The 22,464-nt window shown below is 43.8% G+C and overlaps 1 protein-coding gene across 8 annotated transcripts in view; it reads left to right on the top strand.

The window, feature by feature from the left end:
• CNTRL (centriolin) overlaps window positions 1-22,464 on the top strand; it is a 90,237-nt gene that overhangs the window by 54,209 nt on the left and 13,564 nt on the right. For all 8 annotated transcript variants that reach the window (XM_045082332.1, XM_045082330.1, XM_045082331.1 and 5 more), the window contains 18 exons: window positions 683-828; window positions 1,421-1,628; window positions 2,105-2,284; window positions 4,137-4,316; window positions 5,067-5,183; window positions 5,438-5,582; window positions 6,068-6,216; window positions 7,941-8,130; window positions 9,380-9,693; window positions 11,360-11,565; window positions 13,843-14,035; window positions 17,029-17,159; window positions 17,284-17,424; window positions 17,529-17,655; window positions 18,867-19,031; window positions 19,761-19,920; window positions 21,552-21,667; window positions 21,749-21,966. In XM_045082332.1, coding sequence (XP_044938267.1) covers window positions 683-828; window positions 1,421-1,628; window positions 2,105-2,284; window positions 4,137-4,316; window positions 5,067-5,183; window positions 5,438-5,582; window positions 6,068-6,216; window positions 7,941-8,130; window positions 9,380-9,693; window positions 11,360-11,565; window positions 13,843-14,035; window positions 17,029-17,159; window positions 17,284-17,424; window positions 17,529-17,655; window positions 18,867-19,031; window positions 19,761-19,920; window positions 21,552-21,667; window positions 21,749-21,966 — 3,086 coding nt within the window. The remainder of the gene's footprint in view (window positions 1-682; window positions 829-1,420; window positions 1,629-2,104; window positions 2,285-4,136; window positions 4,317-5,066; window positions 5,184-5,437; window positions 5,583-6,067; window positions 6,217-7,940; window positions 8,131-9,379; window positions 9,694-11,359; window positions 11,566-13,842; window positions 14,036-17,028; window positions 17,160-17,283; window positions 17,425-17,528; window positions 17,656-18,866; window positions 19,032-19,760; window positions 19,921-21,551; window positions 21,668-21,748; window positions 21,967-22,464) is intronic.

Raw genomic sequence — 22,464 nt, forward strand, 5'->3', positions numbered from 1 at the left:
CTGAGCCGAAGGCAGCCGCCCAACCAACTGAGCCACCCAGGTGTCCCACACACTTTGGTTTTGTTTCATTCCAGAGAGAGAGAGAGCCTGAGTGTGATGATGGGGGACACTCCACTCAGTGTGGAGCCCAGCGCGGGACCCAGTCCCATGACCCTTCTCTCTCTCAGTTTTTACAAGTGTTGTGCAGAATCAAGATCCAAATGAAGTGCACACGTTGCATTTGGTTAACTTGATTGTTCAGTCTGTTCTAGTCTATAGGTTTCTTCCTTCTTTCCCCCTTTGTAATATTTTAAAGAAAACCAGGTCTTTGTCCTTATAGTTTCCTATATTCTAGATCTTACCGGTTGTGTCTTTTCTGGTATTGATTCATATGTCCTTATGTTACATATGGAGGTTTATTTACATTCAAGTTAATTACTTCTCAGCAAGAAGACATTCATAGGTAGTGTTTATAGGTAGTTATTTTTGTATCACATCAGGAAACATTGTAATGCCTGGTTCTGTCTTTTGTGACTACATTGGTGGGTAGATTTGGATATTGTCAGCCCAAATAGAAAGCATTTTTTAAAGAACTGAATAGAACTATCATATGACAAGTACTATAGACTGTGTATGGATATATGTGTGTATTTTAAATTTTGTTTTGGTAACTTTTACCTCCCCGTTTCACCACTGACCCTAGGATGACAATGACCTATTAAAACAGCAACTTAAAGATTTCCAGAGTCACCTGAACCATGTGGTTGATGGTTTGATTCGTCCAGAAGAAGTGGCCGCTCGCGTAGATGAGCTAAGGAAAAAACTGAAGTCAGGAGCTGGGGAAACGAGGTAATGAAAAATCAGGACCTCCAGGTGTTGAGGTTGCTGAGTGAGGAACAAGAGGTGCATAGAGACTCACCTTCCCAAGTTCTGTTAATGGCCGAATTCTTTTGTAAGCGTTCCTGTGTCCTGTGTCCGTGATTGAGACACAAGATTGCTTCGTTCAAACTGCCTATAACTGATCTTTTTTCTACATTTTAAATCTTTCATACTTTTTGGTATTATTTAATTTAAAAAGCAGGAAGTTTTAAGAGTAACTCTTTTTTGGAAGTTCATTGCATATGGTCAGGAAGTAGAGCCACATTATGTATTTTAAGTAGAAAATAAATATCAAAAGCAAGACTCATTTAAATACATGAAACAGACATTTATTCTTTGAGCAAACATTGGTGGCCCCCTAGGAGCCTGTGATTTCAGAGTGACAGCAGTCCTCAGCTAAAACAATGATTTACACTTATGAGGCACTGAGTTGCTGTGACTGATGATCCTGTTCCAGGCTTCCAGACAGCTCTCTCTCCTCCTGCACTGTTACCAGCATGTTTGCACCCGGCATCTGACACCAGTCATAAAATTCACACCATCTTTTCTTTCCCCTTACCAGAATCCATACTTCCTCAGATGTCTTAGGGAAAAGTCTTGCTGATTTGCAAAAACAATTCAGTGAAATCCTTGCACGCTCCCAGTGGGAAAGACAGGAAGCACAAGTAAGGGAGAGAAAACTCCAGGAAGAAATGGCCCTGCAGCAAGAGAAGCTGGCGAGCGGGCAAGAAGAGTTCAGGCACGCCTGCGAGAGGGCCCTGGAAGCACGGGTAAGGAGCGGGTGAGAGGCAGCTGGAGGGAAGTGTTTGGCCAATATTCCTGTTTTTCAACAAATTGCAATGCTTCCTTCTCAAGTAAATACATGTTATTTTCACTCTTAACCAGTCAAACTGCCTGTGACTGAAAGTCAGCTGTGAATGTGGTTACTGATATCAGTCAGGCTTCTTTGTGGCTGTGTTTTCCTTGTTTTGGAAGCAGGTGAGAAAGAAATATTTCTGAGCATGCAGGCAAACAACACTACATTGCTGGGGTGTGGTATCGTGCCAGAATCTGATTTTTTGGCTGTCATTCTTTTAACAATGATACATCCATTAAAGTGGATTCTAGAGAACATTCAAGATAAAACCATGCCCTGTAACTCATTAGTACAACATTTCATTACCCTCTTTTAGTAAAATGAAATGTGATTCTCTAAAAAGATTTTATTTTGCTTAAAAATCCTCTTTGAAACTTGATTTCCTCACAGATTAGTTTTGATAAGAGGCAGCACGAAGCAAGAATCCAGCAGTTGGAGAATGAAATTCACTATTTGCAAGAAAATCTAAAAAGTATGGAGGAAATCCAAGGCCTTACAGATCTCCAACTTCAGGAAGCTGATGAAGAGAAGGAGAGAATTCTGGCCCAACTCCGGGAGTTAGAGAAAAAGGTAGGAAGACTCGGAAAACGTTACACCTCTGTCCCCACGCCTCGGTCTTGCCCCCCACGAGCAGGCCTTCTGTGCAGGGCCTGGTCCAGAGGTTGCTGGCCCAGAGGCCGACTGGACCCAGGGGAGACCGGGATGCATGTGGTCAAATCAAGGGCCTGAAACAGGTGATGTGGTTGATGAAAAGGAGCGAGCTGGCATGTGAGGAGTGACCTTAGAGCATGAGTGCTGATGGCTTGAGTTTGCCTCTTCTAAAACCCCTTGCCCAACTGGACACATCCATGGGAAATTACTTTTTAACTCTTCAGCTTCCTTTCTGACACGCTGGCCTCTTTTTGCTTCTCCATCCCACCTCAACCGTCTTCTCCCATCGTCACATCCTCCCCCTTGGCCAGTTCAGAAACTGCGCCCGCCACCTCTGAAATCCCATGCTGCTCGTAAGTCTATCCACTGACCCCACACTGACAATTTTTCAACGTCATGGACAACTCCAGGGCATGAGCCCCACCTTTTCTGTCTATTAGGCTTTCCTGTCCACCTTCCTCATCATCGCCCGACCTAAATTCCGTGGCCCCCCACTATAGCCAATTTTGCAAATATCCTCAAATCCGTTGTCCTTTTTTCCTGTCTCACTTGCCTGACAGAACTGCAGCTATATGCTTTCTTTGCGCTGATACCCATGCTGAGCATTTCTGCAGAAAAATGTCACCCACCCAGGCATACGGTATCATTATAATCTCTTGGTCATCAACCTCAAATGGGCAGCATTACCCTTCTCTCTGGTCAGTTCACTCTCCTGTGCTCCACCGTTTCATACCTTGTCACTCCCTTCTCCTAGCCCCAGCGAGTGACTTGCTTCATACTTGACCAAGAACCTTTCAGTTCCCGAGTCCTATTGTATCTGCCCCCAAAATATATCTGGAATATAGTTCCTTTTTTCCTTCTCCGATGCCACCACCACCCCAGTCTAGCCATCATCTCTCTTCTGAACAACTGGTACGGCCACCTGACCGAGCTCCCGCTCCCACCAATGAGCCTGCTCCACAGAGCCACCACCGTGCTCTTTCAGAAACAGGCATTGACTCTTGTTAGTCCCCTGTGCCCTACCCAGCCATTTCCCTCCTCTCAGGAACTTCTGTAGTTTTTATGAAAAATACCTAAATTCTTAAGCCTATGAGGCCTGACATGATTTACCTCTATCTGTTCCCTCCTGTTTTCACCAGGCTCCTTCTTTCAGTTCCTCAAAAATGCCAAGTTCTCCTAGCCTTCCCACATGCCATTTCCTCTCCTGGACCACGTTTCCCCACCCTTCTCTCTGACTGCCCCCTCCCCACCATCTCCGTCTTTCTTGCTGTTCTCTCAAAAAGTACCCTGCTCTGTCCCTTGATAGTTAGTAGCCACCATTTTGTTATATATTTGTCTGAGCGTTTGTTTATTATCTGTCTCTCATAAGCTCCTTGAGGGCAGTAGCCCAGTCTGCTTTACTTACCGCCATCTCCCAGGGCCTGACTCAGCAGTCACAAGGGTCTGGTCCATCACTTGGTGATGGTACCGGGAAATGGTTTTCCAATGAGTAAATGAATCTGTGATTGATCGCTTATGGTTCTTGACTAAGAAGACTGATTTCATTCTAAGTTTACCACACAATTTTTAGTTGATTTTATTTATTCATTCAGTCAATGACTATTTATGGAGTACCTCCTTCGTGCCAGATATTATCATTCTAGGTGTGGGCTGGGTAGTAGTGACCAGAATCCCTGCCCTCATGGAACTTGTGTCTTCATTCACTGCTGCCGAATGACTCACTGTTCATGAGTCTAATGAGTTCATGAGTTTAATGTTTCTTTTATTTTAGAAGAAACTTGAAGATGCCAAGTCTCAGGAACGGTTTCTTGGTTTAGACAGAGAATTGAAGAAACTAAAGAAAGCCGTGGCCGCCTCGGATAAGCTAGCCACGGCTGAGCTCACCGTTGCCAAAGACCAGCTCAAGTCCCTTCATGGAACTGTGATGAAAATTAACCAGGAACGAGCAGAGGTGAGTCCACGTGTCTAAAACAAGCTTCCACAGGCACTGCTGCCCCAAAACCTAGCCACTTGTATTATTGCTCTTTTGTTATAGACTTTGGTTATCTTAGAAACCACTGGAAAGTTGTCTCTCTCCCGTCAGACCTATGGATTGTATTTCATCACAGCCCTGCCTTGGGTCCTGCCCTTTCCTGAGCCCTGACAGGAACCATCAAATGAAGCATACTCTCCCCACCTCAGAGTGTAGAGCTCTGCCTCAGGAGATGGGTGTGCGTACACACCTGAACCAAGGTTTCAAAGGCTGGCCTTGTCATCCTTCTGAACCCCAGACTTTTCATCTTGTGCACTCAGATAATAGTGACCTCTCGGGCTATTCTGCCTTCTGACTGAAATGCTGTCTCCAGCAGTTTGAAGGGTACAGATGCTCCTGAGATGAAGATGATAGTTCATAGGAGAGACAAGTTAATAATGGGAGTCCAGAGAGACCCCAGTCATGGAAGACTGGAGATTAGTGAAGAAGAAGTTAGCTCTGGCTCTTTCTGATGCAGCCCCCCCGGCCACCTGGCCCCGTGGAGGGGTGGAGCAGGCTGCCAAGTGATGGGAACAGCGCAGGACAGGGTGGGACCCAGTGCCACACACTCATGGGGTTGCCAGCCTGGCAATTGGGCGAGAACAAAGAAGTCGATCTGAGAGGAGGGGAGACTTGAAGAAGACAGCGAATGACAGCAGTGCTGCCTTTCCCCTACCTCTGTCCCAGTAGGAGCTGCAGGAGACCGAAAGGTTCAGCAGAAAGGCAGCGCAAGCGGCCAGGGATCTGACCCGAGCGGAAGCAGAGATTGAACTCCTGCAGAACCTTCTCAGAGATAAAGAGGAGCAGGTCAGTGCCAAGTCTCTGAGATCTCCTCTGTATGGGCCTGTGTCGGTTCCTAAAAGACAAAAGTAGCGGAGGTGACCGCTCAGAGAATTTGGAAGTGTGCCAGGCAGAGTGCGATTTCAATACATGGAGTGACGTGGCATCCTCATGAGGAAAGCATGGGTAAAAGTTCTAGAAGTATTAAATCGAGTTGCAAGGATAAATGCATCTGGGATAGAGTATTTGTGGACAACTTTGTGTATGTGATATTTTAACAGTATCAAAATCAGATGGAGAAAATAGATGTTGGCACTGGAGGAGCGCACTCACAGGTGGCGGAGATGGAGAAGCTCAATGAGACAATGGAGAAACAAAGGACAGAGATAGCAAGGCTGCGGAATTTGTTGGACCTCACCGGGGCTGGTAAAGTATCAGGCTTTGATTTGGGTAGTTGTTCTAAAATCAAGTCAAATCACGTTAAAAAAAAAAAAAGATCATCCTGTTTGTTTTTCACCATAGCAAAGTTATTTTAACTGGGATAGATCAAGTCCATGCTTGCTTTACAAGCTGTGATAATTAGCTTAATGAATAAAAGCAAAGAATTTAAAACACACTTTATGTAAGTGGAGTTTTAAGAAACTTGATTACAATGAGACAAGAGATTTTTTGAATTTTCAAAAGAAACAATGTTTACAGATCTGTTTTCTTTCTCTGGTTCAGTTTATAAATGAACAACAGAGGGGTTTATTTGTCCTCTTTAAGTGTTAGCAAATACTTAAACTACCATGGGACAGGCTGAAAAGTCAGCTTTGAGGAGCTGATCAAAGTCATTGGCTGCCATGGCATCACTCGTGTACATGAAATAGATGACTTCATGCCCAATTTCACAGACTGGCATTCCTTCGCAGATAACAAAGGAAGCTTTGAAAATGTTTTGGAAGAAATTGCCGAACTTCGACGTGAGGTTTCTCATCAGAATGATTACATCAGCAGCATGACAGATCCTTTCAAAAGACGAGGCTACTGGTACTTTATGCCACCACCATCATCATCAAAAGTAGGACGTCTGTGATGCTGGGAGTGTATACTGAATTTTCTTGAAGGAAATGTGACAATGCTCTCTTCTCCCAATTTGTGAAGAAGGTGTCAAGAATAATATGTCTAAGCTAATGCATTGAGGTTCTTAAGGGTCCTTAATATTTGAGGTGAAAATAGGGCCTTCTCAAGAGTATTGCCATTGCCCATTCCTGCTCAGGTAGCATGTTGTGGGTGCCTGATAGAAGATACTGCAAGGGGATAAGGTGATGAGCCCGGACGCCCTGTTGGAAATGGGTATAAAATTGTGCAGAATCTGATAGAAAACTGGGTGCCTGGATTTCATTTGATTTTAGCTGACGTTTCATTCTGTGTTCACTGAAATCTAAGTCAGGCGCTGTGTGGGGTGGGGAGGGTGTGCCGTGAGGAATGGTCTAGCCCTTTCTCTCCAAGAGTTCATGCACTGGTGGGGAGACAGGTACACCTGTGTGATTACCACAGTGGCATGCACGTGACAACAGACTTGACCTGTGTGCTCTGGTATAGAGAAGTGTTAGGGATCCCTCAGTGGGGAAGTTTAGGAAAGAAGGCATCACACACAGTCACGATGTCGGCACTTAACCTTCAAGGGGTGGCCTTTTAGGAGGGAGGAAGGTATGGAGGGGGGAGTTGGTTTAGCTGTGGTGAGTAGCCTTGTGGGGCTGGACGGTTGGATGGGAACAGTGAAAGGTGAGTCTGGAAAAGTAGATTGGGCTCATGCTTTTGAAAAGGGCCTCAAAATCTCTTGCACTGACTTATGGAGACCTTGGGGACTGAGGCTGTGTGTACTGTGATCAGAGGCGTAGTTTAGGAGGAGTAATTGGGCTGAGTGTGGGAGCCCGAATTGCGGTGGGTGAACTTGGGGCAGGGCAGGGCGGTGCAGGGGCGCTATGTGAACTCATTCCGTGAGGGACAGAAGCCAGAGCTAGAGCAGTGGAGCTGGAGAAGAGATGGCACTGAGGGATGTTCAGGAGACAAAAAGCCAAGGTTTGGGGCTTGAAAGTGAGGAGAGGACAGTAAGTGGCCCACATCCAGAGCAGAGGGGCTGGGTGACACCCTGCTAGGATCAGCTGGCAGGCAACAGTCAGGGGGAAGGGGCTGACATGCTAGGATCCCAGGGCTGTGTCGACTTAACCAGAATCCAGACAGCCTTGACAACCATGGTTGGAGGTGGAATCTGTGTAGGTTAGATGTAACGTGGTAAGGCTGAGCTGGCCGAGGGTTTGGGAAGCAGAGACCTGTTTATGACTGGAAAGGAGGGAGGGTGGCGGAGTAGAGCCTCTTGGCCCACGCCAGGCTCCCAGGACAGCAGGAGATTAATATCCCAGATGGCCTTGAAAATTCACTGGTTTCCTTGGCCTTCGTTGGTGGGCTGTCAAGACAGCAGGAGACTAATATCCCAGATGGCCTTGAAAATTCACTGGTTTCCTTGGTCTTTGTTGGTGGGCCGTCAAGAACAAGGCAAAAGGGGAGAAGCCCCAGGAAAGATGAGTACTGGCGCAGAGAGGCCACACTCAGGCCATTTATCTGACTTGCCTGGGTAATCATGTCTGTCTTCTGTCTGAAAAATGAGAATCAGAATCTATGAAAAGAAACCAGTTCTTTCTCAACTTTGCCACATCTCAACTTCGTTCTAGACTTAGGCATTTCTCCAACTCAGCCTTTTCATTTCTGATATATAATGGGCTCTTCTATCATCTATTTTAGGTTTCCAGCCACAGTTCCCAGGCCACCAAGGACTCTGGTGTCGGCCTAAAGTGTACAGCCTCAACTCCTGTTGGAAAAGCACGTCATGGACAGCAGGATGGAAAAGAGGACAGTGGGCCTCCACCTGTTTCGGGATACTGGGTGTATTCTCCCATCAGGAGTGGGTTACATAAATCGTTTTCAAATAGAGGTAAGTTAAATCACAGAAGGGAAGTTGCGTGTCTCTTGTATTGGTTCCCTGAAATCCATAAGACACAAGCCAGACTCCTTAGCTTATTCTGCATGACCTTCTGTGCTGGCCTTGGCCAGTGACCTCTTGTCTCACTTCCCATTACAGTCCCGAAATCAGCCATCCCAGCTGCCTAAGATCCCCACAGCATGCCGTGTGCCGCTCACCTCCCTGTTTTAAACTTGTTTAGTAGAAGGTCCTTCCTTGGGGCGCCTGGGTGGCTCAGTAGGGTAAGCCTCTGCCTTAGGCTCGGATCATTTCCTCTTGAGTCCTGGGATCGAGCCCCACATCGGGCTCTCTGCTAAGCAGGGAGCCTGCTTCCCCCCCTCTCTCTCCCTGCTTCTCTGCATGCTTGTTATCTCTGTCAAATAAATAAATAAAATCTTAAAAAAAGAAAAAATAAAGAATGTCCTTCCTTCCTCTCCTAATCTATTCCTGCTCAACCTTCAACAAGATTCAGGCCCACAAACAACACTCCTCTATGGAGCCTTCCTCCATGCTGCCTCGCCTGCACTCCTGGGCCATGGCAGGTGCCGCCATTCTTGTGTCATGGTGGTGGTTAGCTCGGCTAAAATGAAGGGTTACAGGTCCATCTTCTGAAGCTCCGAGAGGAAGAGTCAGACTTGGGAGTCATTCCTCGCTCTTGCAGTGGCTAGCTGCGTGATCCTAGGCAGAGTGTTCTGCTCCTCTGAGACTGTTGAGTGTAAAAGGGGAATGCCACCTTCGGAGAATGTGTTTATTCAGGAGCTATTTATCGAGTGCCTGCTGTGTGCTAGGCTGTGTGTCAGCAGTGATAAATGTAGATCTTGCCTGTCAAGGAGCTAACCAGGAGAGCCAGCAGCTTAGAGGGCCGTGCATCATGATCGTGGTGAGTGCTGAGAGCTGTGGGTCTCACTGCTCCTTTCTGTATCTCTGTTGGTCTCTTCTGTAGCCTGAAGCAGGCACCCGAATGGTTGCAGAATAGATGAATGAATGAAGAACCCCCCCCCAAAAAGGAAATGAACAGATAGACATAAAAAAAACTCAATTATCAGCCACTGAAAATATATGAATCCCTGTTTTGATCAACTTTTCAAAACCGCTTTGACCTTTTTTGCAAAATTTCATTCTCGCATCTTGGGGATTTGGGCCTAAATGCTGCCATTCTCTGCTAAATTTGTTTGTCTAATAAGCCATGGGGTAAAACACTCTTCCGTTTATTTCTTTCAAGATGCAGACAGCGGAGGAGATAGCCAGGAAGAGAGCGAGCTAGAGGACCGAGAGGACCACCCATTTGTACCTCCTCATGGATACATGATATACACTGTGTTTCCCGACGGTTCGCCTGTACCGCAGGGCACGGCCCTATATGCGCCCCCTCCTCCCTTGCCCAGCAGTAGCCAACCTCTCAGCCCCGGCACTGTTGTTTATGGCCCACCTCCCGCTGGGGCTCCCATCGTGTATGGGCCTCCACCTCCCCACTTCTCTGTACCTCTCATCCCCATGGGGGTGCTGCATTGCAACGTCCTGGAACACCATAACTTGGTAAGTGGAAAGACACAGGATCCCCTGTCCACACTGCTTCCACAGGAGACTGAATAAGGGTATATATGTAATGATTTGACCTATTTATGAACAGATTATGTCCCAAATGTGTTCATAAGATTTGTGTTTAGAATGGAGTAAGCATTCTCTTATTAACCTACTCTTGTGGACAAGAGTTAGGATACCAGGCCAGTCTGCAAATGCTTTGTTTAGTCATCTTATAACAAAAAATACTTTCAGTCCAGAAATTAACCATTTTTGGAGAGCTTATTTTATATTTTCTAGGACAAGTACTGATGTGTACATGGAAATATATTCACATAGTAGTGCCTGTGCTTGTACACACATGTCCCTGCACCTAGACACGCATCCACATGTATGTGCTTGTGTATTCACACGTATGAGCAGCAAGGTTGTGGTGGGGATTATCTCTGGGTGGTGAGATTCATGATTTTTTTTTTTCCATAATTCTTAGCTTTTTGTTTTTCCCACTTAACATTACAGGCATTTCCCCATGGTTTTTAAAAGATTTTATTTGACAGAGAGACCTAGCAAGAGAGGGAACACAAGCATGGGGAGTGGGAGAGGGAAAAGCAGGCTTCCCGCTGAGTAGGGAGTCCGATGTAGGGCTCCATCCCAGGACCCTGGGATCATGACCTGAACCGAAGGCAGATGCTTAAGGACCGAGCCACCCAGGCGCTCTCCCTTCCCATGGTTTTACAAATGTTTTTAAGCAGCATTTTTATGACTGCATAACATTTCTTAACATTTGTAGATAGTCTAGTTGACCTAACTGCCTAAATTTTTAGTGTACTTCATTTTGTTAGGCTAGATTACTAGTAATTCTAAGGCTAGATTACTTGCTAATCCCTAGCTTGCTTTGTTAACTCTATGGTTCTAAAGAAGTAAAATGCACTACAAACTCCTCCTTCAAACTCAAGAAACTTAGAGCTCTTTAGATTTTCCTTTTCCTCCCAGGAGATTGAGAGGAAGACAAGGACCAGAACAAACAATCAGTCAGGCTGGTTGCCGGGGGCCTGCAGGTGCTCACGTGGTTCAAACATTAGTCACCCACGTAGGCCTGCAGAGTCTCAGTGCACATGTGTTTATGTGTTTACAGCAGTGCAGTCAGCTTGGCATGTGATTGATCCCCTCTTAAGCTGGTTCTGTTACCCGCGAGCAGTACCCAGATGTCCTGTAGTTTCTCACGTGCCCTCCTAGACCTCTTTGCATTTGCGTGTTCTTTCTTCAGCTTAGGTCTTCCCCATGTCCTTTATTCTTCAAAACACAGGCAAAAAACCTCACCCTCTGGGCAGCCTTCCAGACAGCTCCCCTCCCCGGGCCCAGAGGAGGGAGAGACCTGTGTCTCTCTCTTCTGCTACTTGCTGTCCTCTGGAGATAGAGATTATGTGTAAGAGGTGCTTGGGGAATGTGTATCAACCATAGTTGGGCCGATGGGGAAGTTAAAAGCTCTCTGCATCAGTTTCTTCTGTGGTATGTGGAAAATTGGCCTGACTTAATGTTTCTTCTCACATTAAAGTCCTAGAAGCTACCACCATTTTCCTGTTGTAGGTAGCATCTTGAGCACAGTTAATTGCAGATTTTGGCAGGAAAGAAGAGAAACATCAACTGATGTTCTCAGTACTGCTTTTTTTTCTTTGTTCAGGAGAATGAAGTTTCTAGATTAGAAGACATAATGCAGCATTTAAAATCTGAGAAACAGGAACCGTGCATGAGAGCATCTAAGCGGCACTCGGAGAAAGAACTGGAAGAACTGCACCGTAATATTGATGGTCTTTTGCAAGAGAAGAAAGACTTAGAGTATGAAGTAGAAGAATTACATAGAACTATCCAGCAACATCAACAGCGAAAGTAATTATTAGCCATTTTATTTTTATGATTCCATCTTATTTTTTATGATTTATTTTATGATTCCAATTTTTATGTATATTCCAACTGTGATATTGGCTCATTAAGATAACCTAAATCAGTGTTGTCCAGTAGAACTTTCTGTGATCGTGGAAATGCTGCAGATCTATGCTGTCTGGAACAGTGGTCACTAGCAACATGTGCCTGTTGAGCCCTTGAAATGTGGCTAATGGAAGTGAGGAATAGAGTTGAATTTCAATTAAAGTAGTAGCCTCGAGGCGACTCCCAGGGGGTGCAGTGCAAGTCTGAGTTCTCTTGGCCAGTAATCCCAATCAGCTCTTCCTGTAGGCCCTCTTGGGGAATGGCACGGCCATCCACCCTCCCCAGTTACTCTGGCTAAAAACATGCCCGGTGTCCTCAGCTCCTCTTTCTGCACTTTCCCAAGCCACCAGATGGTGTCCAGGTCCTACAAATATACACAAAGAGCTGTCAAGCCAGTCCCCTTCTTTAATCACTGCTGCCTTGGCCTTTAATCATGTCATCCTTGGTTGTTGTAATAGCTTCCACATTGGCCTTCTGTGTCGAGCCTCTCCATTCTACCCTCGACGTAGCTTAGATCTGAGCATGCCACTCTTCCATGTGATGCAGTCCCAACACAATGCACCCCACCCTCCAGATCTGAACCCTGTCTGTCTCTTACCTTCTCTCCCACACACCCTGTCTGCTTTTCTGTGGGTTCCCCAGATACCACATCTTCTCCTGCCTCCCATATGTCCTTGCCTAAAATGCTTTCTCTACCTGCACCTAACCCCACCCTGTCTTTCCAGGTGAAGGTCAGGGATTCCATCTCACACAAAGCCTTTCTCATCTCCGACTCCCGCAGTTTGGGGCTGGCGACGTTGGGCGTAGTACTGTTGATGCCATGCTGTGAGGAGCCCAGGAGGGTAATGGCTGGGCTTCCCTCCTTGTGCCCTGGCATCTGGCACAGGGCCCGTTAACAGATGCAGTATCTGCTGAGTGCATCAGATAGGTAGAAGCCCATCTTCTGCAGTAGTCCGTGAGTTATGATTGTTCCCCAGTTTTTTGTCGTGTAAGCCAGACTGGCCCAGGCACCAACGTTGGGGAGAGATCTGTGGAGGTCGCCGAGGTGAGAGAGCTGTGATCTCTGCCTTCTAGGAGCTCACATGTGACTAGCTAATAGACCTGGCAGGGAAAAGCAGGGGTCACACCAAGAAAAGATGGGGACTAGATGTCTGAAGTTTTCAAAGATGATTATGCTGTTACTTTTGTAGGTATGTGATAGGGGAGAGGGTATTTATTGTGAGGTTTTTTGAGGAAGGGAATAAGACAGCGGGATAACTACCCTTTCTCCTAGTTTTAAAAGTATATTAAATGATCATTTTAAAGGATTTGGATAACACAAAAATGTCCAAAGAAGACTATAAAGATCATCTGTGTGTCTTCATTTAAAGAGAAAGAATTTGTTAATGTTGATGAATTCATTTGCATGTTTTTCTGTCACGGTTTCCATTTGCAAATAATTTTGACATATTAGCCTTGAGTTAGTGAGTCCTGTGTCTTGCTTTCTGATTTGTCAAATACTGTCACTATAATTTTACTCTAGCAGAACAGAGTAAATCACAAAATTAGGTCGTCTTTGAGGCAGCTGATGAGCTATGACTTGACAGACAGTTTGAAGGGAATGGATGACTAGTATGATAATAGTTTTATTTTTATACCACAGAAGAATAGAAATATCAACATTGTCTTGAGAAGTGCTGACCAAAATAAAGACGAATCAAAAAAGATGAAACAACTACATCATATTTCATACATATTGTGTACTTACTATCAACAGTGAACAGTGTAACCATGGGTTTTTTTTTTTTTAAAGATACTTTTTAGAAAGATTGTGAATGCATGCAAGAGCAGGGGGAGGGGCAGAGGATGAGGGAGGATGAGGGAGAGTGAGACTCTCATGGAGACTCCACACTGAGGACGAAGCCCGACACGGGGCTTGATCTCACCACCCTGAGATCACAACCAGAGCCAAAATCAGGTGTCTGACACTTACCCGACTGGGCCACCCAGGCGCCCCCAACAGCATACCATGTTGAATGAAAGTGTAAACATAGGCCTTGAACGTAGTCAAATGCAGCTGTCTCTCCCACTGCTTCTCATATGAAATTAGAAAATCATCATACGTCTTCTTATCAGGCTACAAGGGTCTATATCGTCCGCATTTAAAGTGTCTTAATGTGTGGGCGTATGATTTTTTAGAGACTTCATTGATGGAAATGTTGAAAGTCTTGTGAATGAACTAGAAACAGAGAAGTCACTCAAACACCATGAAGATATTGTCGATGAAATTGAGTGCCTCGAGAGGACCCTTCTGAAGCGCCGCGCAGAGCTCAGGGAAGCCGACCGGCTGCTGGCGGAGGCCGAAACGGAACTTTCGTGCACGAGAGAGAAAGTATGTTCTGTTGTGGTCTGGGGTGAGGCAGCTTACTGTTGGCGGCATGAAGGACTAGGAAGAAAACAGACCAGAACACGGTCCCCTGAGGCAGACGGCTGGGTTTCAGGCCACTATTAAAGCTGTGAGAGTTTGCGTCAGCCCCCTAAGTCCCCAGCTTTGCACTCCTCATCTGTCAGGCCGAGAATAGGAAAGCTGTTCAGTAAGGGTTAAATGAAGTAGCATGTTTTTTAAAAGATTTTTATTTATTTTAGAATGGGAGAGAAGAAGCAAGAGTGTTGGGGGGGCAACAGAGCGAGCGGGAGAAAGAAGCAGATTCCCCACTGAGCAGGGAGCCAGATGTGGGGCTAGATCCCAGGATCCTGGGGTTGTGACTTCAGCCAAAGGCAGCTTAACTGACTGAGCCATCCAGGCACCCCTAAGTGAAGTAGCATATTGAATGCTGCTCAAGTCCTTGAGTTCCTGACACACCCTACTTCCTTATCCTGTGTGTGTCTTTTAAAATTGTTTGGGCTCAGCTAGCTCTGTGTATTAAATAGGTCAGTCTTATATTCTAAAATAGCAGTGTTATCTCAGAAGACTTCTTCCTACTATTACTTTGTTCTCCAAGTGGACATTGCAAAGTCAAGTATGTTTTGGTCTGAGGTCGTGTTCTTGAGACTACAGCACAGGGGGAATCAAGGGGGGAAGGGAGCTCCCCGTCACTGGGGCTCTGTCCCGGCCACACACTGGCTGTTTGATGAATGCCACTTCCTTTAACTTCCCTGGCATCTTGCAAGGTGGTGGTTAGCTCAGTTCAGCAAGGCGGCGCAGGGAGGCTGGTAGCCAGCCCAGGGGCACACAGCTGAAGTTCTGCTTCACCAAGAGACCTTTCTTAGTCTGAGGAGAATTCCAGAGTGTAGAAGTCCCAGACCCACATGGAGCATTTCAGGAACTACCATTTGTATGTTGTTATTTCAACATGGACAGATTTAAATGAATAGAAATCTAATACCTGGGAACTGTAATGAAGGATTTATTAAAGAAATTCTGTGAGTGATGGCTTTAATAAGAATGGGAAAACATCCTGGTGTCTTTTCAGATGACCAGTTCCTTCTTCTGTCACATGTTACATGATCGTGAGAGAACATGGGCGTGAGCAGGATTAGAGAAGAATTTACCACTGGTATATAAAAGAATGTTAAAGCTATTGGTAGTTGACAGGTAGTAAGTGAACCGAGGCTGGTGAGCTCTTTCCCCTTCAGCCTCCCAAAATGACTCAGGGAGGCAGCTTCTTAAGGGGGAGGAGGGTGGGAGAAGGTGATGTGTTTTGTAAAGATGCCAGGTGTGTTAAAACTTAACCTAGAAACAGACCAAAAACTACTTAGAAATGTGACTTTCTGGAGCATGTAGTGCATTTTGTCCAGTGCTTTGCTGATGAAACTGATAGGAACCAGCTCTGGCGTGGAAGGAAGGACAGTGAAATATCTGGCTGTTATGAATGGGGAAAGATGTGCTGTCTGATACTGTGGAATATTACTCAGCCATCAAAAATGAGGTCTTTTAACCATTTGCAATGACGTGGTTAGAACTAGAGGGTGTTATCCTAAGTGAAATAAGTCAGTCAGAAAAAGACAAATATCAGATGATTTCACTCATATGGAATTTAAGAAACAAAACAGGTGAACAAAGGCAAAGGGGGTAAAAATCAAATAAGATGAAATCAAAGAGGGAGACAAACCACGAGAGACTCTTAGCTCTAAGAAACAAACTGAGGGTTGCTGGAGGGGAGAGGAGGACAGGGATGGGGAAACTGGGTGACGGGCGTTCAGGATGAGCAGGGGGCTGTGTGCAACTGATGAACCTAATAGTGCACTATATGTTGTTTGGTTTTAAATGAAAAAATATATATATCTAGCTGTTTAGGAGCTTGCCAACCCTTTTCATCCACACGGGATATTTAGTAGACTAGTTTAACATACGCCTATGAGTTTAATGCAACTGCAGAACTGGAGCTTTCTGCCTGAAGGTGAGTCACTGCTCAGCCAAGTGCAAACCAAACACTATTTTTGGACCTGTGGTGACATTGTTTTAAGCCTCTTATTTTAGACAGAGAAAGGAAACCAAGTTGATTTTTTTTTAAAAAATCTGTTTTTGCCAAATCTTTTATAGGAAGACTTTAAATACTTCAATAAAAATATTTAGTATTTGTGTTTGTCTTTAAGTCAGTGAGGTTTTATTTAGCATGATAATACAGTACAGCAATAATCTCTAAGAGGAGGGAATATTGATAAAATCCGTTTGTTGTCACTTAATTGGGAGATATTTTTAAGTAAAAAAATAGCCTAATAATAGGTTATTTTTTTTTAAGATTTTATTTATTTGTCAAAGAGAGAGAGTGAGCACAAGCATGGGGAGAGCGGCAAACAGAGAGAGAAGCAGACTCCCCACCGAGCAGGGAGCCCGATGTGGGGCTCAATCCTGGGACCCTGGGATCATGCATGACCTGATCCGATGGCAGACGCTCAACCAACTGAGCCATCCAGGCGTCCCTATACAGACTATTTTTAAGTAAAAAGATTCACTGCCTCCCTACCCTCAAGGGACTGTTTCTCTTTTGGGTAGCCCTTTTGTCTTTGTGGGCACAGATATAATTTTACATAGCTGCTCTTAGAGTAGTGTACCTTTTAAAAGAATTTTTTTCAGCCAACATAATAATATCAACATTTGTTGCTATGTTGTCATTTTAAAGGCTACACAGTACTCTGTTGTGTTGATGTGTTGTCATTTACTAAATCCATTTTTGTCAGGTCATATACCAATCTACAGTGAGTATTTTTGTGCAGTAGTTTTGACTCCTGAATTCTTTCTGAGAATTGGAGAAGCGTGAATGAACATCTTTACCGGTCTTCTTGTCTTGCCTTGTTTTCTGAAAGAGTTGTACCAGATTATACCACAATAGCTGTGAGGGAGAATGGTGACTGAATTGCTTTCAATGACCGTGTCTTTTTTAGACAAAAAATGCCATTGAGAAATTCGCCGATGCCAAGAAAAATTTATTGCAAACTGAGAAAGATGCTGAGGAGTTAGAAAAGAGAGCCCAGGAAACCGCTGTTAACCTTGTCAAAGCCGACCAGCAGCTCAGGTAGGTGGAGTCCCTCAGCTGTTCAGTGAGATGAGAAGTTTGGTTCTGACAGGCTAATAATCGCCTTATGGTAACTGGCTGGTTAAGTCTAAGGGGCCTTGGAGAATAAGGCAGTGTGTTTTAGGTTGCTCCAGGCTGACACAAAGGATTTGGAGCAGCACAAAATGGAGCAGGAGGAAATCTTGAAAGAAATAAATGAAGTTGTGGCAGCAAAAGATTCAGATTTCCAGTGTCTCAACAAGAAGAAGGAGGTCCTGACGGGAGAGTAAGTACAGCCCCTGTTGGGCACACGGGGCTTGAGCCGGAAGACGGCGCTGGGGGTCCAGCCTCCCTTCGGCCCCGCTCTAGTGCTGCTGCCGGTGTTTGCAGGCTGCAGAAGCTGCAGAAGGACATAGAGACCGCGCAGCACAGTGAGGATCACCACCTGCAGGTCCTTCAAGAGTCCGAGAGCCTCCTGCAGGCCAAGAAGGCTGAGCTGGAAAAGCTGAGGAGGCAGGTAGGGAAACAGATGCCTTGAAAAACCAGCTTGTGCTGCTTTGAAATCCACATCATAATGTATGATTGTAAAAAGTAATGCCTGTTCGATGGTAGAAAAGACTGGAAAATACAAAAGAAAATATAAAGCACAAATGAGGCTGTATCTTTTAGTGATTAAGAGTGGAGTCCAGGGGTACCTGGGTGGCTCAGTGGGTTAAACCTCTGCCTTTGGCTTAGGTCATGATCTCAGGGTCCTGGGATCGAGCCCCACATCGGGCTCGCTGCTCAGCCAGGAGCCTGCTTCCCCTTCTCTCTGTGCCCGCCTCTCTGCCTACTTGTGCTCTCTGTCAAATAAATAAATAAAATCTTTAAAAAAAAAAAAAAAAGAGTAGAGTCCATGGGCACCTGGGTGGCTCAGTGAGGTAAGCCTCTGCCTTCAGCTCAGGTTATAATCTCAAGGTCCAGGAATCGAGCCCCACGTCGGGCTCTATGCTCAGCGGGGAGCCTGCTTCCCTCTCTCTCTGACTGCTTGTGATCTCTGTCTTTCAAATAAATAAATAAAATCTTGAAAAAAAAAAAAAAAAGTCGAGTCCAATCCACATTTGGATCCCAAATCAATAGAATATGTTATTGAGTGAAGGAAGCAAGCCCCAAAGCAGGATGCACCCTGAGATCACTTATGCTAAATGTGCTTATGAACACTTGTGCTTGTATTTTTAGTCTATATCAAAGTACAAATCAGTCATCTGATAAGGAGGCATGATGAATATCTTCTGTTTTCTTCCTTTCACATGTCTGCATTTTCTGCTTTTTAAATAAATACGTGTGTACTATCCTTAAAATTGTAAATAATTTTTTCTTAATTTACAAAATGAGTTTTTAAAATCCCTGCCTGACTTCCATTGCCAAGGTAGTTGTTAAATGGAATAAGGTATAGACATGTGTTTTGAAAACCATAAGCTGAGGGATAATCATTATTATTATTATATTGTTATTTTTGCTGTGCTTTGAGTGCTTTTATGTAGATGAGCTCAGGATCTTTATCAGGCATTTTGTGCATGAACCCCTGGCCTGGCCCTCCTGACTCATGTAGCTGGGATAATTACAATTAGGCTAGTTCCTAATTTCCCCCACAACCGTTAGCTGGACTGGATATTCTCCATCATAGCAAGCCCTGAAGGTTGCATGGCCTTTGACAAGCTTTGCATTCTTCCCTTTTTTTTAATGCAGGTGTCGGGTCAGCAGCAGGAGATGGCCATCTTGGACAGGCAGGTAGGGCATAAAAAGGAAGAGCTGCATCTCCTCCAGGATAGCCTGGTCCAGGCCAAAGCTGACCTCCAGGAAGCTCTGAGACTGGGAGAATCCGAAGTAACTGAGAAGTGCAATCACATTCGGGTGTGTTTTTCACTAGATTTTCTTAAGAGTCCTAGGATGATGTTAGAGATTTATTCTGAGATATTTTCATTGGTTTCCCCTCCAAATGCAAATATAAATTGCTGAATCTGGACCCTTCTGTAGCATCAGTTTGATGTGGTGTTACGTATCTGGGCTCTGGCTGTGTGGGTAGCTCCCTCTGCCACTGTGCCTTTTCTCATACCATTTCTTCTCCAGGAATTTTTTTGTGAATGTTCAGATCCTACCCATTTTCATGGTTCAGCTTGATATGCCTCTAAGAAGACTTCCCTGACTTTTCCTTTACCTTGGAAGGAGTTTTCTCTGTCTCCTGAGTTTGGGGGCACTCTGCACATTTCCTAGGGCATCTTAGGCTTTCATGATCATGTTTGTACTCCTTGCCTAAATCTCCTCAAGGTGTTCAGACTCCTGAGGGCAGGAGACGTACCAGATTCAGCCTTTTCTTTCTATGACAAATTGCCTTACACAGAGTCAATACTGCTTATGCATTTTAAATGAAGGTAATGTGTGACTTACTTTCTTCTATTATACAGAAATATGTTGGTGTAAAATAGAATACAGTGCTCTTCTTGACACAAAAAGCAAAACTGAACTTGTTTCCAGATTAGAATTTTTATGAAATGAGATAGTTAATAAAAAAATTGATTTCAGGGTAATTTCTATTCATAATTTTGTAAAGTGGAGTTGACTTTTTTTTTTCTTTTGGCACAGGAAGTAAAATCTCTTCTGGAAGAACTCAGTTTTCAGAAAGGAGAACTGAATGTCCAGATTAGTGAAAAAAAAACTCAACTTGCATTCATAAAGCAGGAAATTGAAAAAGAGGAAGAAAATCTTCAGGTAGTTTTAGGACAAATGTCTAAACATAAAACTGGTAAGTTTAAAGGAAAGCAATCATATAAAGTTGGAGTTTGGAAATATCTCTATTCGAGATCACAGAAAAAAATACAAATGGTGGAATAAACTTCTTTTAAACTTCAGCTTTGTTTTAGATGAGCAAAGAAAAGCAGTATTGTAAAAGGAATACAGTATTTTCTGCCATTCAAAGCTTACTGATAAAGTTTATTTAAGAGCTCAGTAGTCATTATAATTACTGACCAGGGTGTGGAGAAGGAAGAACACTTAACAGGCTATTTGACAGAGAAAATTGGGCCAATCCTGCAATGTTTCAAATCTGAAAATTCATGCCTATTGAACCATGTAGCCCATTTCTAGTTACTGAGAGAAAGGAAGCATTTATATACCTTGCAGCAGTATTGTATTTACTTAGTAACACTTGATTTCCTTGTTTCACAAATTAAGCTACCTGAGTTGGTTACTTGCAGCAAAATTTATAATGAAATTTGGAAATTTGGCCAATCTAAAAGCCATATTTTCAACATTTAATGGCATGCAAAAAATGCTGATGGGAAGACTGAAAGAATAGATGTAAAACTGAATATAGAGCATAATTCCAATTTACGGAATGAAGACTGAAAAAATAGATGTAAAACTGGATATAGAGTATAATTCCAATTTATTTGGAAGATATGTGCATGTGTGTGCACACACTCCTGGAAGGAAATAAATCAAATTGCTATTGCTGTAGTGATCATCTTTGGATGGTTGGATAATAATGGGTTTTCATTTGTTTCTTTTTTTCTTGAAATTTTCCACAGTGAGCAAATATCTGTATAATCAGAGAAGAGAGTTAATACTTGAAAATCTATATATTTTTTTGAAAATCTTTATTTTAAAAGATAAAAAATTGTTGGGGGCGCCTGGGTGGCTCAGTGGGTTAAAGACTCTGCCTTCGTCTCAGGTCATGATCCCAAGGTTCTGGGATCAAGCCCCGCATCAGGCTCTCTGCTCAGCAGGGAGCCTGCTTCCCTTCCTCTCTCTCTGCCTGCCACTCTGCCTACTTGTGATCTTTTTCTGTCAAATAAATAAATATTTTTTTAAAAAAGGTAAAAAATTGTTATTCGAATCTCAGCTTATGTATTTTAACATTTTACCCATTTATTTTGACTAAAATTCATTTAGATGAGGTAATTGCTCTGGAAACTAGAACTTTGTTAATGTTTTTGTTAAAATGTTTTAAACAAAATTTAACAAGTTAATGTTTAGCAATATTTAAAAGGATTTTTTTTTTTTTTTCCATTAAAACAGTTAGCTCCAGCGTGCCTCAGTGGCTCAGTTGGATAAGCCTCTGACTTTGGCTCAGGTCATAGTCTCAGGGTCCTGAGATCGAGCTGTGCTTCTAGACTCCCTGCTCAATGAGGAGTCTGTTTCTCCCTCTGCTCCTATCCCCTTTTGTGCGCACGCCTCTCTCTCTCTCTCTCTTTCGCCTTTTCTCTTTCAGGTAAATAAAATCTTTTTAAAAACACAATTAACTCCGTTAATTCAGCGTAATAGATATGTTTTGATGACCTATTGTTTCTTGTATCAACAGCATTATTTTCTGTTTTATTTTGTAAATGTTTTCAACTACATTTAATAGCATGGATCATGCTCTGTTTCTCTTAGAACTAAAGAATATTCTGGACATGTTGCAACTTGAAAACAATGAGCTGCAAGGTTTGAAGCTACAGCATGACCAAAAGGTGTCTGAGTTAGAGAAAATTCGGGTTGAAGTGCTAGAGGTAATAAACAAAGCCGTTTTACCCTTAGCCAATTGCAGTCTTTCTCTTGAGCATGTGTGAGTCCGCTTTTATCTGTTTTAGGAGAGACTGGTGTTAGAGAATCTGCAGCAGACAGCCGTGCAACAGAAAGGGGAGATAGAGTGGCAGAAGCAGCTCCTCGAGAGGGACAGACGGGAAGTAGAGCGGATGACTGCCGAGACCCGAGCATTACAGTCGTGTATTGAGTCTCTGTGCAAAGAAAGGGAAGATCTTGAAGAAAAACAGGATAGCTGGGAAAAGAAGTTGGCACAGACTAAACGGTGAGAGCAAAACCCAATAAGCTTGCCAGATCCCTTCCTGAAGACTAAAGCATAATAAACACACTATAAGAAGGGAATGGAAATGGAGAAAAGAAAGTACTCCACGAACTCAGTATCACAGTACAGCTCACCAACAGCATTTCTGGGTGGATTTCCTTTTGGGCTTTTCTTTTTCCAAAGCACATTTTAAAATAACTTGTTGTGGATTTTTTTAGGTAAAATAACAAATGCTAGAAGATGTAGCTGAGTGGAGAGATACCTGTTTGTGGGTGGAAAGGCAATATTGTTAAGATTCGGTTCTCCTCAGACCGATCTATAGATTCAGAACAATCCCAGTCAAAATCCCAACAGGCTTTCAAAATAGAAATTGACAATCAGGTTCTGAAATTCATGTGGAAATACACAGGATGGACATGGAATAGGATCTAAAACTTTAGCTATGACACCAAAACAACCGTGAAGAACAAAAGTTTAGGGCTAATACTACCTGACTTCAAA

Source organism: Mustela putorius, unplaced genomic scaffold, assembly GCF_011764305.1.
Source record: "Mustela putorius furo isolate JIRA1106 unplaced genomic scaffold, ASM1176430v1.1 tig00000596_pilon_pilon_pilon, whole genome shotgun sequence".
In the NCBI taxonomy this organism is placed as follows: Eukaryota; Metazoa; Chordata; class Mammalia; order Carnivora; family Mustelidae; genus Mustela; species Mustela putorius.